This window comes from Scatophagus argus, chromosome 4 (genome assembly GCF_020382885.2).
Source record: "Scatophagus argus isolate fScaArg1 chromosome 4, fScaArg1.pri, whole genome shotgun sequence".
NCBI classification, from domain to species: domain Eukaryota; kingdom Metazoa; phylum Chordata; class Actinopteri; family Scatophagidae; genus Scatophagus; species Scatophagus argus.
The window spans coordinates 11,408,810-11,424,900 of NC_058496.1; the positions used below are offsets into that span (position 1 = coordinate 11,408,810).

General features: G+C 41.2%; 1 protein-coding gene across 10 annotated transcripts in view; it reads left to right on the plus strand.

Moving 5' to 3' along the window:
* Positions 1-16,091, plus strand: part of LOC124058442 (aminopeptidase O (putative)) — a 69,337-nt gene that overhangs the window by 22,864 nt on the left and 30,382 nt on the right. For all 10 annotated transcript variants that reach the window (XR_006843255.1, XM_046387701.1, XM_046387700.1 and 7 more), the window contains 6 exons: positions 5,700-5,802; positions 6,008-6,115; positions 6,690-6,733; positions 9,561-9,621; positions 13,498-13,560; positions 14,693-14,779. Coding sequence is in view for 9 of the 10 variants with exons in the window: in XM_046387701.1 (XP_046243657.1) it covers positions 5,700-5,802; positions 6,008-6,115; positions 6,690-6,733; positions 9,561-9,621; positions 13,498-13,560; positions 14,693-14,779 (466 nt within the window). In the remaining variant the exon portion in view is untranslated. The remainder of the gene's footprint in view (positions 1-5,699; positions 5,803-6,007; positions 6,116-6,689; positions 6,734-9,560; positions 9,622-13,497; positions 13,561-14,692; positions 14,780-16,091) is intronic.

Below are 16,091 nucleotides of genomic sequence, written 5' to 3' on the forward strand. Positions count from 1 at the left end.
GTTTTTGGTGTGGAAGAACTTGACTGGCCCATACAGAGCCCTGATCTCAAAACCCACTGAACACCTCTGGGATGAACTGGAATGGAGATTGCAAGCCAGACCTTTTCTTCCAACACCAGTGCCTGACCTTGCAAATGCTCTACTGCATGAATGGGCAAAAAATCCCACAGAAACACTTCAAAATGTTGTGGCAAACATTTCCAGAAGAATGGAAGCTGTTAGAACTGCAAAGCTGTCTGTGTATTTATTTCCCTGTTGGTGTAATGGTCAGGTGTCCCAGTATTTTTGTCCCTATATTACCTCTATGTATTTTGTCTATATTTCTTTTGTGATATAAGTGTCATTAAGTTTACACAGATCTTTTGTTTATGATTCACCTTTTCAAAATATCCATTATGACAGTCATTTCTAATTGTTAACTATTAACTGATAAACTTTTGCCCTGCCTGCAATGCCACACCTAAAACACACATTACTGTGCCAAAAGATGATCCTGAGCATGGTGACTAATAACTGTTTGAAAAGACCAATGCTGAATCAAAACTTTTTTTTATACCTGCACAGTAGTCAGAATTCACACAATGAAAAGTCTAGCCCTTAGACAAGGTAGCATAGTGCATTTGTCCAAAGTAGACACAGTCTACCTTTCTTAGGTTGAAGAATGCTTTTGGTAGTGTCTACACGTGCAGACGACACACGTGAGCTTGAGGTATATGCATTCCAGGAGTACAGGTGTGGCAAGTATACTCAGGTGTACTGTACTGTCATGCCTTAGAAAAGCTGTGCACACAAGCATAGTGAGCACGCACAAACACAAACTCTTCATCTGATCCTGACAATGTGGGACCCACACCCTGTTTGTTTTATCCTCCATGGAAGCACAGTGTCATCAGGGGATTATAGGTGTAAACCCCAGCCCAGACTGGAGTTAACTGTTTAAGGGTGGAAATGTTCACACATGTTAGTTCTGTGATTTTCACATTGTATCTCTTTGTTGGAGTACAGAACTGGAGATGACACTTGTAGCATAGTTTGCTTTTGGCATTGACGCTTGTCAGCAAATCAGTGTGCTATTGATTTCATATCACTTCTTTTTAAGGCTAACTTGTAACTATGTCACTTGACCCAAAATGTGTCATCACACAGTGGAAACGCTTATGAGTTAATGGTTCTCTGTTCCATTTCTTCTAAATAGTGCAAGCTGTGCCAGGTGAAAGCTTCACCATATAATATAGTGATTTCCTCGATTCATGGCAAAATTTACCCAATAATCAAAAACACATAGTATATTTCCTTGATTGCTGTTCATCTATATAAATTCTTCCAGTGTGAGTTGCAGAGTTCAACCAAGGACGATGTCATTAATATTTACCTTCACCCTGCCCAGCTCAGCCTGACCATGAGTTGGTTGGTTGCATGAGCGGATGCGTGTTTTGTTTTTGTGTGGTGATACGGCGTAGTTTGGTAGAAAGAAAATAGTTCCTAATTGAAACTGCTCATAACACATTATGTGGATTATCTCAAGTAAACAGGTCATGATTTCTGTAAAGAGACATTGCTACTGAATTGAATATACACCTGCAGTGTATGTTGTGCAATATGAAGTTTCACCATTGTTGTAGACTTAAACATGGTAGAGTTTATTATTGTGACACAGGGTATATCTTGAAATAGAACACTGTGTGTAAGCGAAGGGGTTAAACATGCACTTGAGAGTTGTGTCTGTCTAACAGTCTATCAGGGTGTTCCCCTATAAGGCAGATGCACGGGCGATTAGGAGGATGAGGATCAGGTTTCTCTGCACCTGATGGGGTCAAACCAACAACATAAAACCAGCATGTGAAAAATGCAAACAAGACATGTACTCACTCACGCACAGACATTACATGCCCATATGCACGGCTGGATACATTTTGCCTTATTTTATGGCAAAGAAACACATTAGTATTGAAAAAACACAAGTAATTGCTTAAGTGGCACCCAAGGAAAAGACTTCTTTTAATACTCACATTTCTTAAAGCAATGATAAAGCATTTCGAGGCATAAAGAACCCTGCTCATACATTATCTTATTATCTTGCATACAGCTTTTACTCTACAAATGACACTTTGTAGAGTAAAAGCATCATTATGGTCCCATTTGTATTTTTTCCTCTGCTAATGACATGTACATTTTAGTGGAGCAGAGCAATAAGTTGATGTTGTTATTTATTGACTAATATATTATCATAATGTGTCATGATTTCCAAATTTTAGGCTCTGTTTCCTGAGTTTGTCATTTCTGAATAATTTCCAATTAGTTTCCTGGAAAGAACTATGTAATTTGGTACAAATTATATGGAAAATAGAGGCAATGTTAAATTATATCCAATTAATTGTTGTGTAATCTAGAGAGTCTTTTAGTGCACAGCATGTCAGCTGAACATGCAAAATGTGAAATGTGCCTAGAGGCAAGCATACAATTCAGCATGAAGAATAATGTTTCCAACAATGAATGAATAATAACTGAATATTTACTTGGATTCAAGCTGAGCAGTTCTTTGAAGGCAATTGCTGCTGGTCCCATGTGCAGTACTAATTTACAAAGTTATTCTCAGGAACCCCTTCAGAAAGATGTTACAGACCGACAACGTAAAGCTTTTCCAAATTTTAATAGCCCAACTTGAGTTTTGATACAAAATTAACACAAAATAAAATTAGCAATTGAAGTTCTTGCTTTGCTCACACATTTTGTCTGATTATAACACATTACAGTCAGGATTGCCCTTGACCTGGGGAACAATCCCCACAAGAAATCTAAAACTTTCTGGTGCTTTTGACTACATCTCATGGATCTTTGGGAGGGAGAATGTTACTCCATCTCATTTCAAGGAGGTTGTCTTTCGATGTATGCGACGTGCTTGTATTTCTTCTCTGGCCAGTGATGTAGACACCTTGCCAGTTGGATGCTCAGACCAGTTTTGTTCCACTGTTCATTCATTGTTCTGTCATTTGGTCTCTCATCCTCTCAATCTTTCACCTGACTTTGATTGTGTTGCATGAGATTTTGAATATTGTTGTCATACCCTGATATATTGGTATTGTATTAGGAAAACTAAAGGGGCAACAGAATGTCAGGTATATCAAGATCTTAAACTAATAAATGCAAACCGGTCGTCACAGTCTACAGAGAACATTTAGAGAGAACCTGGTGAAGGTAAAGGAAGTGCATTGGAATATACCGAGATAAATGGAAAACCTTGGCAGTATGCAAGCATAAAACCCACACATAAAGGCTGAATGGCAGATTGTGCTTTCCAAGTTCAGTGGGTCACAATCGACACCCCTTGATCCAGGAGGGGCCCCAGTGGCCAGTGTTTATCAGTCCATTTCAGATGAGTTATATTTAGGGCAGCCTGGGCCAGACGCCATTCTCCCTGCTGATTCACTGCACTGCTGGGAGTGCTGCTCTACCTTATCCGGTTTCCACAGTCAACCCAGTGTAATTTGTCAGGATATGGCTTGCGGAGCTATAACCTCTCTCCCGCTCTCTCTCTCTCTCTCTTGCTCTGTGTGTTTGTGTGTGTGTGTGTGTGTACATTTCACATTAAGTTCTGTCAGTAATAGCTCTTGATTTCCTCCCGCTCTTTCTGTCTCTTTCAATCTCAGACACACCCAGGTGTATGCATGGCTACGCACACATACACACACACACACAAACACAGACAGACAAACACCCTCCCTCTCACACACATGGCCTACGAGTCAGATAAGAGCACCATTTATTCTGCAATACATTGAGCTATTGTGTGATTCTCCAAGGCAGCGAGCAGCTATTCCTCTTAAAGCTATAGTAAATCATCTCTGACAAAGAGAGACAGCAAAAGACAGGGATTTACACATCCATACATCCCTGCTCTGGACAGTGGGAAGGGTGGAGTTCCTTTGTCTAACATGGCAGTGATGGATCAACTTTTTTTCTCTGTGCGCTGTGCCACCAGTATCCCTGACGCACTAAAACGACACATTTTCTCTTTTGGAAATACATGTTCTGTCTTTGTTTTTGTCTCTTGCCTCAGTCCCTCTTTCTTTCTGTATGTCTCTGTCTGACACACTCACTCACACACACACACACACACACACACATTTTCCCGGGGATACAGCACGTCCTGCTGTCTTAAAGAGTATAGTTTATCTTATCAGCAGTAACAGACAGACATGGGCATTACGGGCAAGGGACTGGACAGAGGGTTAAATAATAACTCCATGATTAAATAAAAGGGAAATGTGGAAACGTAAGAATCTTGTTTCATCAACCAAGATGAACGGTTTATTTTATAATCCAGGTTTGCCTGTAACCTACTGTGTTTTGCAAATGTGTTTTACTGTTAACCCAGTTCCACTGACTGTCTCAGAATATTGACAGGCAGCTTTCAATTTACATACAATGAGCATCATTACCCAAATGTTCCAAAATGGATTTTCCCAAATCAGTTCGTTAGTGTTTTTTCTCTGATGTATGTATGTCATGATGCACACATTCACTCAAGGAGGAACACACTATGATGAAAGGGTGTCCAGTCGAATTTAGAAATTCCAGGAAGCTGATGACTTCCTCTCTCAGTCTACTGAGCAAACCAAACATTCCTGTCTATCTCCTGTCCTCGATTTCTCCCACACATGCTCCTCCTCCTCCTCCCATTCTTCTTGTGCTCAACCTCAATCTATTTCACCCCCCCCCCATGTCTCCTCTTGTGCTCACCGTGCTGGACAAAGACCTAAATATATCAAATATTTGAACAACTTGTGGCTCACAGCTGAAGCCAACTCAGGAGATTTAACAGTCGGGTTTTGCGTCATACATGAATCGGTGTGAAGACTTTGTGTTTTGGGTGTCCCTGGACATCTAAGTATGTGTGTGTGTGTGTGTATGTGTCTGGCCCTGTCATGAAGCGGTCCTGTGGAAAAGTGCTAGCCAGTGATGAAGGGTGTATTGATTGGTGGGCCAGGCGCCTAGCGTATCGACTTGGCAGGAGGGTGATTCTTCAAGGCCTTCCTATTGGCACACTGAGTTAATCTGCTCAGCCTGATCAATACTGGCTAACTGAAACTATCATTGCACAGCATCCCACGTCAGCGCCCTGTTTGTTTGGCTTTTATTGGTTTTATGTGTGTTTGTTTGTGTGTTTGTGGGGGCTGAAGGGATGATTTGTATCTGTGTGACAGGGAAAGCGAAACCGAGAGCATGCCTCTTTTGTGTCTGTAGATGGGGGTGCTTTTTTTTGTGGAAGTGTTATATGTTCGCTCAGTGAGTCATGGGCAGTAAAGTCAAAGCACAGCACTGTGAGGCCACATAAACAGCATAGCATGCTATTGTAAATCTTCATCTTGATTTCTAGCCTGCCTTGGGCAAAGTATGGTAACTTGGCAATGTGCTCACCATTGAGAGGACCAGCTGAGTGGCTGGATTTAGTGTTGCTGACAGTGTATTCTTGCTCTGTAGAAATTGTGGTAAAATGTCTGTAAGAGTGCAATAAAATAAAAGCTCTGTGCATAAGTTCTTTAGCCCCATCCTGCTGTGTTTTAGCCTTTCTGCTTGTGCACCATCTCGTTTAATGAGGGTTCTGAACATCTCTACACACACCCATTTGCTTACCTGTCTTATCTTTCTTTGTGTTTTTTTTTATTATTTGTGTCTCTGGTCTGTTTGTCTTTCCGCAGACCTAACACGGAGAACACCGGTCAGGTCAATGAGTCCGGCTCTTCCACTGTTAAACATGCCCTCAACCCTGACAAAGCCTTCATGCAAGTCCATTACCTCAAGGTGAGATTAATGTGGAAAAAAGAGAAGGAAAGGGGCGGGAGGAAAAAGGAAAGGAAGGAAACTATTTCAAAAAGTCCTTTTACATGGTCAACTACTTGTGACGGTAGAGGTGCTTGAAACAGCCGTTGTGATCACTGCAGATGCTGATGTAGTGTTTCTCTGTTGTCTTTGATGGCTCACGTTCTTTCTTTTGTCCTTTGTGAAGGGTTACTTCCTCCTCAGGTTCTTGGCCAGTCAAGTGGGAGAGCAGCAATTCATCGACTTCTTCAGATTATTTGTGAAGAAATACCACGGGCAACTCATTTTATCTCAGGTGAGGCTGTAGTGTAGGAAACAAATTTCTACTTAATTAAATGAAATCTTGTTTTTGACCTGCAGCTGCTGAGAAGCTGTTAATAAAATCTGAGCACAGATTTGAGCTGTTTTGATTCGACCTTTCTCTGAGGCACACTTTTATTTCCATAAATTAGTAGGAGGCTGATGTAAGCGCCATTGCCACTTGGTTACAGTAGTTGAAAATACACCAGCAGCATTTCAAAGCGATGACCAGCCACAGATATTTATTCTGTTGGGGCCATGAAGTTGAGTGATCACACCTGGACGTCTTTGTGTCTGTGTGTGTGTGTGTGTGTGTGTGTGTGTGTGTGTGTGTGTGTGTGTGTGTGTGTGTGTGAGAGAGATACGTGATGTGTTGCACCTGGCTCCTGTTTCTTCGGCGGCAGGCTGAGTCTTCCCACTAAATAATGGATGTAACATAAACACTGTTTGACCTTGTACTCCTGACTTAAGATCAGGTATGCCTTTCTCTTTCTCTTTTTTCCCTTCCTCCCACACCTCCCTAATTGCCTCCATTTCTGTCTGTCTTTTTGCTTGTTCGTTCTGGACAGGATTTCCTAAGAATGCTGCTGATTGTCTTTCCCGACATGGAGAGGTATGTAAGTGCCTATGAATCACACTCTGTGTGATTCATGAATAATGAAAAATATGTGTAGACACATTAAGACCACTTTGGTGTATTCTCAAGTGTTGGTAGCATGGTTTCCCGTTCCAGACAAATTAAGGATATACTTTTTTGCCAATGTTCTATTTGAATTCAAATTTACATCTTTTTTTTCCCCCCAACATACGTGACTTGTTAGTAGATTTACTGGTTAATACACGAGGAGAGTGTTGATTTGACCACTGTTCTTTGACTAACTTGGTCTTGCTGTAGAAACATGACCAGCGAAAGCTCCCAACACAATCCTGTTAAGAGAGCAGTCTCAGCCACTCTCTTATTAATTGAAGTGTAAAAGGATAACTGCTCCTCCCGCTCTCCTCCTCTCTAATTTTCTCTGTCCTTCTTTGCGCTCGCTAAATCATTCAGTTCTCTATTTCTTCTGATTGCCTCATTAACCTCTTCTTCTTCAGTCTCTCTCTGTCTCTCTCTCTCTCTCTCTCCCTCTCCCTCCCCTGTCTATCTCTCACTATGTTTCTCCCAGGCTTTAACACTTCTTTTCTTACGCCTCTCTTCCTCAGCACCCTTTTGTCTGCTCTTAATGTTGTCTTTTTGCCTTTTCTGTCATGTGGAGTGTGCTGCTGGACTAGCAGAGATTGATTGAATTAAACAGAGGGAGGTGGGGACAGTCAATATTTGGATTTGATGCTTCTTTCAGTAAACAACCTGCTAGAGGAGTGAGAATTTGCAGTGGCTATTTACAGTGCTGTCTACACTAAAACAATTTTGGGATTTTTTTTGAATTTTTTTAATTTGAAAATCTGGCTGGATTGTTTAGGGAGGACAGTTCTGTAGTTAGGGGACAACTGTGCAAAAAATGTAGGAGAAGAGGTTTAATTACTTTTACGGTTTTTGGGAAAAGTCGAAATCTCCACAGGGCCTATATTTTGGTGAAAGTGTGCCAAATACAGCTGATTGGTTATGAATTTTCAAAGTTTTAAACCGTAATTGTTTTGGTGCAGCCTTCCTGAAGTTCAGGATGAGACTCAGTGTTGAGAGTCATGGCTGCTTTGTGTGCAGGGTCATGTATGCTGCAACAGATTTAATGGGGAACATGCTATATTTAAGACCAAACATAAAAAAGATTAACACACATTTAAAAAAATCAATGCATTCACTGATTTATGTCAGTAAGAAACCACTGTTTTCCGTTGATCACGCCACTCTTTCTAAAAAAAACAGTATGCTCTCATCTATTACCATTAAAGTGAATAACCAATAAAATGGCATGAAGTTACCAGGCTCAACATGAGAAAACTGGTGGATACACGTCTGTCTGCTCTCTTGAGACATAAAGCTTATCGCTATCTAGTCCTATTATGAAACAGTGTCTGACAGTTCATGTGGAGCATTAACTGTATTAACCTTTTGTTTGGCACACAGGAAAACTATGCTCACGTAATCCCATGTAATCTTACCTTATGCTGTCTCACTGCTGGTGCTGCCGATGTTAAGGCTTTACATTCGTATTATATGTATTATTCTGTCTATGCTTCAAGGTTCTACGCGCCAACAGGTAAAATTTCCCTGAGATAAAGTCATTGATGACATTTTTAATGTCTACTTTCTTGGCAAATCTTTGCTTTATGAGGAGTATTACCTCTTTTAGTGCATTGCTGAGTGTAAAGAGACATTTATGAGCTTCAATTTACTGAATGCCCACTCTCCATCTGCCAAATTTGCCAGCCAATATACAGTGGGACTCAGACTAGTGTGTGGAAGCAAGGAGCACAGCCTTGACCTTGCAACAAAATGCCAGTCTTTTAAAACATTTTTTAACCACTCTAGCAGCAGTGTGACTCAGTGTTGGTCAGTCTGTCTATTGGCCCTCCAGCTTGTTAGTCCTAAGTTAAATATCTTGACATGTCTTCAATGGATTGCCATTCACGCTCCACAGAGAATGAATTGTTTGCTTGTAGGGTAACACTAGCCTTCAGTTCAAAGTGTTTCAGGGTGGATGAAGTACAGTTTGACTGGTGCATGCTGAGCCGAGTCTGACAATGTGGATCAGACAAGCTGATTCTTAAATGTGTTTAAATAACCAACACACACTGTTCCCAAACTTATATCTTGATTTGTGAAATAGACAAGGTTTAATCTTTATGTTTAGATAAAGATGATGCAAAGATGTGTTCATTTGAGAGAAGATGGATATAAAAAAATGTTGACAACAGCTTTTCATTACAAGATAATCTCTTTGATGGGCTGAATATCACAGAGTAATGTACACTAATAGCTTCAGACTAGCCAAGTGTGGAATTTTCCTCAGGCAGGCAGGATTGATGATGGGGAAGTATGCTGTGTAGTACTCTTCAACTTAGTGTCTACTTTGCATGCTTTACATATTTGTATACACACAGTGAACTATTTAAGAAATATTTGTTTGTGTGCATATTTGTCTCCACAAGCCGGTTCTGTCACAGTGTGTGTTCTGTGCACAACCGTTTTCATGTGCAAACCATTCACTTGAATCCCTCCTCAGCTACACACACGCACACACACACACACACACACATATTATTGCTTATTGTACATGCATACGTATAAATCCAGCTCAATGTCTGTACATGCTGTTTGCTTGTCCTTGCATAAGAAAGTGGGTGCGCCCCTCTTTTTGTTTAAGGTGTTGCCCTAAACGTCAAGTCTGCCATGACCTTAACGATGTTTTCCCACAATCGTGTTTTTATACACTGTCTTGGGCAATAACAGTCATTGCTATAATAATAGGAATAATACTAACACTTGTGCCACTGTGTTTCAGAAAAGGCATTAGCCTCGGTGCTATTTATGCTGACTGGCTCGATCAACCAGGAATCCCAAAGGTATGAACAGTTCTGCTTTGTTTTGTTACTGATTTATTGATAATGTTGCATTACTCTGTATGTATGTATATATATATATTTATATGTGTGTGTGTGTATGTATAGAGAGAAAGATAGATGGTATACAGTAGATATAAATATAGATATAGGTATATTTACTGTAATGTATAAAATAGTACTATTTCTGCACTCATAGTGTGCACAGTATAGTATAGTATAGTTTGGGTTTCTGAACCTCTCCTTGCCCACTGTATTCAGAGGCATCTGTCCTAATTCTTTGTCATACGGTGTGTCAGCAACAAAATGAACACCTGGTAATGAAAGCGTGATATGAAATATTCGTGCTGACAGTCATTGTACAGGACCAAGTAGCACTAAGTAGTAGATCCTTTCATACCTGCTGAATGCGTGCATAGGGCGATCAGGTGTTCACTAGACCGGCTTCTGGTTATGGAGGAAGTTACTTTTCCAGTTTTGCTGATGGTATAAGTTTGTGTAAACTTCATTACATATGCTGCAGCTGTCGTTATTTTACCTTTTTCTCAACTCTTGAAAAGCAACACAATTTCACTTTTATTTCAGTTTGCTGTGCCAGCTTTCAACCACCAGATATGCAGTCAGACTGGCTGTATTTGAAAGCCACGTGCAAAGAATCATACTGACTGCAGATATCTGAAGATTATCATCCTTAATAACGAGTTAAAGATTATTTAATCAACTGCGCTTCAGTGTAGATGTTGTGTTTGGATCCAGTTCAAGCCAGCAATGCTACATGCAGTGAAATTAGTTGTGAAATTTATGTAGCCCATATTGCAAATCGCTATTTGCCACAACCTGTGCAGCATAGGATACCTTCTCCTTTTTTGGATGTATTCTAAGAATTTGTTTTTAGATGACAGGACTGGCATGGTCTTTGTCTCAATCTTGAGCAGCTATAAATAGCGGTGTAATGACGCTCTCAAAATAAAAGTTATGTCTCATAATAGAAGCAAATATAAATCCTACAGCTTAAATGGCGTGTGTCTGTTAGCCAGTAGGCATTTTGTAACAGCTAGTTGATGAATGTTTTCCCTGACAGCATAAAAACTTGCAACATATTTGTTGATTTTCAAGTCGGTGTCCAAAAGGATCATCAACTTAATTGCACTGTAAGGCATCACTGGCTTTTTATTTAGCATAACTAGTGCTCGAATGAGATTTTCACACAGTTAATTTTATTGTAGTGTTGTTCAATCGTCATCATCACCTTTGTTACCAGTCTGTTACTGTATTTTGACAAGGTGAGCAGTGCTACTCTGCCTCTGTCCTCTAAACAAGAACGACCCACAGTCATAGACACTGGATAACAAGGCTACACTCATACACACTCACACAATCAATCCACTTTAACAGCTTCTTCAATTCTACCATCTCCATGGTAACTGATCTTAATTACCAGTGTGTGTGTATGTGTGCATTTCTGTGTGTCTGTGCTGGTGTTTCTGTCTGGGAACCTTCACCTTCTAGATTATGTGATGATGTAACTGGAGCCTTTCAGGGGGCCTCTGAGGGTGGGAAGGACAGCGTGGAGGGACTGCTGTTTTCTCACACCTGATTGGGTGATGGCTAGAGTGTTCTTGCAGGGGCTTTTTTTGTGTGTTTGATGTGCCAGTCACCGACTAATAAGATCAGCCAGATCGATTGAAACCTTTTACAAATGCAAGTGCCTGTGTATTATGTACACTAGACACACAAACACATTTTTATGCCTCTCTCTCTCTCTCACTCTCCCCTCTGTGCCTCACATCCATCGTTTGACAATGTGCTTGAATTGGAGAAAGGCAGGAAATGGTTTGGCCTAATAATAAACAATGACATTTGCCAATCCCAGAGTAAGAGATGTGGAATGAGAAGGCCACTGCTGGCCTATTTTAGACCTCAGAGTTTAGATGAGTAAGCCCGGATGGATCTAGACTGAGATATACTGTTTAAATAAAGCCTACCCTCAATTCACCAGTGTTCAGCCTGATAACGTCTCTGAACTCCTATAACTTACATTCGTATTTTATGTTTTTTCTATATCTGTGTGACTTATTAATGAATGCCTTTTTTGTCATTTTCTTAGAGTGACTTAGACTTAGTATTTAAGCACTGTAACATTTATTGTTCTCCCAGGCAGCAGATTGGATTTTGATTTACCTTGAGGCAAGAAGCAGCTGACATGACAAAGAAAAGAGTGGCAGTTACTGGAACCCAAACTTTCTCTGTTAGAAATCAGGACTTTCAAACCTCAATACATACTCAATACTATAAAAAATGGCGCATTAGCTGTGTTTGTAGCTTTTGAGAAAATACCATAAAATCCTGTAAGTTTTCACTAAATTCTTTTTTGTCTCATTTACTTGTTTTTGATCGGATTGTTTGATTCAAGTCCTGATATGTTATGTTACGTTATCTACGTCTGTGTGTGTTAAACGCTATTGAATGTGATGGATTTTGGTTTATTTTTTAATGAAAAAAAGTGTATCTATTCTAATTTTGGTAATGGTGTTGTTATGGTCTGGCAACGTTTCTGGGATTAAAAGATCTTGGAAGATTTCCATACTTTACAAAAAAAAAAAAATGCAAGCAAAAAATATCTCAAATAAAAACACTCACCAAACTGGAGAGGAAAAAAATAAAAACATTGCTTTAAAGCAACATGATTCATTCGCTTCTCATGCGAGCTTATGAGTGAGAGGTATAACTTATAACTTTGACACGCAATCTGATATTGATTCACTCAAGAGACACTACACAGACGGGGGCATGGGATGAAGAGAGACTTTGAGGTAGACAAAAGCCTTGCTATTCAGGGAATGGTAGTGGGGATCCAGGCAGCATAAGAGCTATGTGTGGTATCCTGTTACACAATGCCAATTTACTGCTTCAGCACTCGCTATGTTCTATACAGCCCACTCTAACACCTCCCTCACTCCGTACCTCTCTGTGTCTGCCTCTCTCTTTCCATCCTTGGCTTCTATACACACCTTTTTGCTATTTCTGCTGGAGTACCTGTACAATACACAGGGAGAAGTACTCAGGCATGCAGTTTTAGCATTAAACCTTTTGTGTGGCTATGGTAATGCTAATAGCTGAAACAATGCATGCGTGCATATGGGTTGGTGTGTGTGGTGGCTGTATGAGTATGATCTGTCGCAGCTGTAGCTCTCATGTTTATGTTTGTGTGATTCAACATTACAAACACCTTGCTTCCATGTACGCCAGTGTGTCTCGTTATTTTACCTCACTGCACACACACACACACACACACAGCCCTCGCTGTCTTTTCTCTGATATGTGATTCACATCACTCGAGCAGCGGCTCTGCTGAAAGCCTTAATAAGGTTAGAGAGTAAGTGCTGTGTGTTTGTGCCTACTAGCTGCCTTCCATGCGTAGGTGTGTGTTTGCATGGACGCTTCTATGCATGTGTGTGTAATGGTGGAGGAGTGGATGTGTGGAGGGCTGAGGTGACTGTCTGTCCTGTAGTTGCTAGTTATTCAGGTGATTTTTTTTTTCCTTCCTCCTCCTCCTCCTCCTCCTCCTCCTCCTCCTCCTCCTCCTCTCTTCTCTTCTCCTCCACTCTTCCTCCTTTTCTCTCATCCTCCGGAGTCAATTCACGAGTTTCCGTCAGAGGAACAAGTGATCGCACTCCCACCTCCTCCCTCTCCTCCCACCTCCCCTCTCTCCCTCCTCTTCCTGCTCTGCTTGGGCTCTCTCTCTCGCTCTCTCTCTCTCTCTCTCTCCCTCCCTCCCTCCCTCCCTCTTTCATTCTCTCTCTGCCTCTGCAAAGCATTCCACTCTGTCCCGATCACTTGCCCCTGGCTCACCGCTTTCCCTTCCTCTCTGTCGTTCAGTGGCTGTATGAAAGGAGCGCCGTGTGGTCACAGGCGAGGCTGGTGGAAGAAGTCAAAGCAGAGGTAAGAACTCTCTCTCTCTCTCCTCTTTTTTTCCACTGTCTTGTCTTCAGGGAGTGGCAGACAGACTCGGGGGCAGCTTACAGATTTGACACATTGCACCTTAGACTGTCTATGATTGTCATCTGATACTCATCACTCCTTTTTCCTTCACCCAGTTATTCTGCACTTCCTCTCTGTTTCTCTCTGCTCTGTCTCATTTACACGCTCTGTTTCAGAATGTTTGATACCATCTCTTAAGTCTGTCTGTCCACCTCTCCCTCTCTCATTTGCTCCCTGCTTCAGTCTCTCCCTCTGTCTGTCTCTGAGTGAAGTGCGGCACACAGCGCTGTACATCTGTTGCGTGTCATTCTCTGCTGCCTATCAGATTTCTCATAAAGCTTTCATGTTGGTCCTAATTGCTTTGCCTCTGTTTTCCAATTCTGTTATTTATCTTTCCGTTAAAATAAAGCCCAATCAGAGCTGAAGAGAAGTATCTGTCAGATAAGTTATAATTGCCTTAAAACACAAAGAATACCTGAGTGATTTTTCTTCCTAGCTAGAACTCTTCAACTTTGTCTGTTGAAGTGTTGGGTTTTTTTTAATGTTTCAAACTGTACCATGAGATAAACTCAGGCATTGGAGAGCAGATAGAGTTTGGCCTTGATAGTGATTGGCTGTTTAATGGAGATCTATGGTACAGGGAGTTGCTTTGCTCCAGGCTCGGTCACAGCAACATACTTTCACTATTACTCTTTTGTCTCGGCCGGCTGTTTGGGCTGGTTATATATGGAACACAAGTGAGCGCTGAAAGGTTGGAATTAATTTGCTTGTGTGAGGGAGAGAAGGAGCCGTAGACTGTTTTACATTTGTGTGTCTACTTGGCACTCCTTCAAGGTTTGCATGCTGGGAGTGTGCATATGTATATTCCTGTGTGCCTTTCCGCTTGAGAGATGGAGAGTGAAGTCTGTTTATATTTACTTTCTGCTGTTGTATGTAACCACTCACTCGTTCTCTCACTCCATTTCCTCTCTCCTTTCCATCCCTGTCATTGTTACACCTCTCACCCTGCTCATTCAAAACATGACACTTTGCTGTCTGTCTCTACCTTCTCCTCTTTTTCCCGCCTTCATGCCCCCCCCCATCCTTCTTTTAGGTTGTAAAATGGATTCTCTTCAGTCAGAGTCATCAGGGGAAGGGCAGAAAGCGGAAAAGAATAGAGCCCAAGGTGAACTACAGAGAGGTAGGAGACACTTGACTGTATTAAGGGCTCCATATGCCATCCCTTTGCTCTACTCTAAACTCTGAACTCTTGAAAATGTCCAGAAAACTCTCTGTTCCTGTCTATGTGGATCTTCTCCTGTATTGAAGTAGCTGTGATTCTTGAGCTGTACAGAATTCTTGTTTGTGTGACGACAAAATTATCCCCAGTTATGTTGTGTCTGCAAGGACAGACTACCTTGTACTTGTCTGTCCGTGTTTATATTGTGTCGATGTCCACATATTTAACCTTTTAAGAGTTTGTATACATCACATGCTCTCCACTGTGCTTGTGTGTGTGAGTGTGTGTGGTCATGGCCAACGTGTGTGTGGGATGGCATCTGTGTTTTTCTGTTGGGAGTGGGAACCGTTTAGCCTTGATGTTGTAGTCTTGAACCTTTGTTGCACCCTTTTTCTCTCTCTCTCGCTCTCATCTAATACTTCCTGTCAATTTGCACTGTTTGCTACCAAATAAAATGCCAAAAAATGCATGAAAAACATTGAGAAAAGATGGCTTTGAATCCGCCTGTAGTGTTAATTAAGGCTCTCTAGGGATAGCTAATCCCCTCCACCCACTAATTGACACACACACTTGCACACACGCCTGTATCATTAATGAACGCACACTGATCTATAAGCCACAGAGGGCCAGAAGTCATTAGCAAGACGAGAGCAGCTTTTAAATATCAATCTCGATATGCTCACACTGTAGGAAACATTGGCATAGTCTTTCATCTTTTTGTTTGCTACATTTTATGGCATGAATAAGTTAGGTAAGTCCCCCCAGGTGTCTTTGAGTAAAATTTTGGAAGGAAAAATAAAACAGTCATTCAGTGCCAAGAAAATTTTATGTTCCCTGTGACTTTTTAGGGCTTTTTATTTCCCTTCAACACTTTATATCGCAGCTTTCAACAGATGTAATATAAGCTTTACTCACAAGCAAAGGTGCACATGTTTAAGTTGTGGCTGAAAAGCAGAGAGTATTCATAAAGCTTTGTGTTGGAACATGATTTTTCTGGATTCGATTACCTCTAGTTCCTGTGTTGTAATTTGGAACGCGTAGCGAGTGAAATGCCTGTATAGTCCGTGGCCAGTGCAGCTCACTTTAACCACCTGATACCTACCGTCTGGCATATTTACAGCACACACACACACACATACACGTAAATGCACTTACTTCTAAGGGGCAGCAAAAAGGGCCTCTTCCTGTGGGGGGGGGCAGAGAGTGCTGAAATCACCCTCATGAAAGAATAGCCAATTACTGTCCACTTGGCCATACACAATAGTGAGAAAAA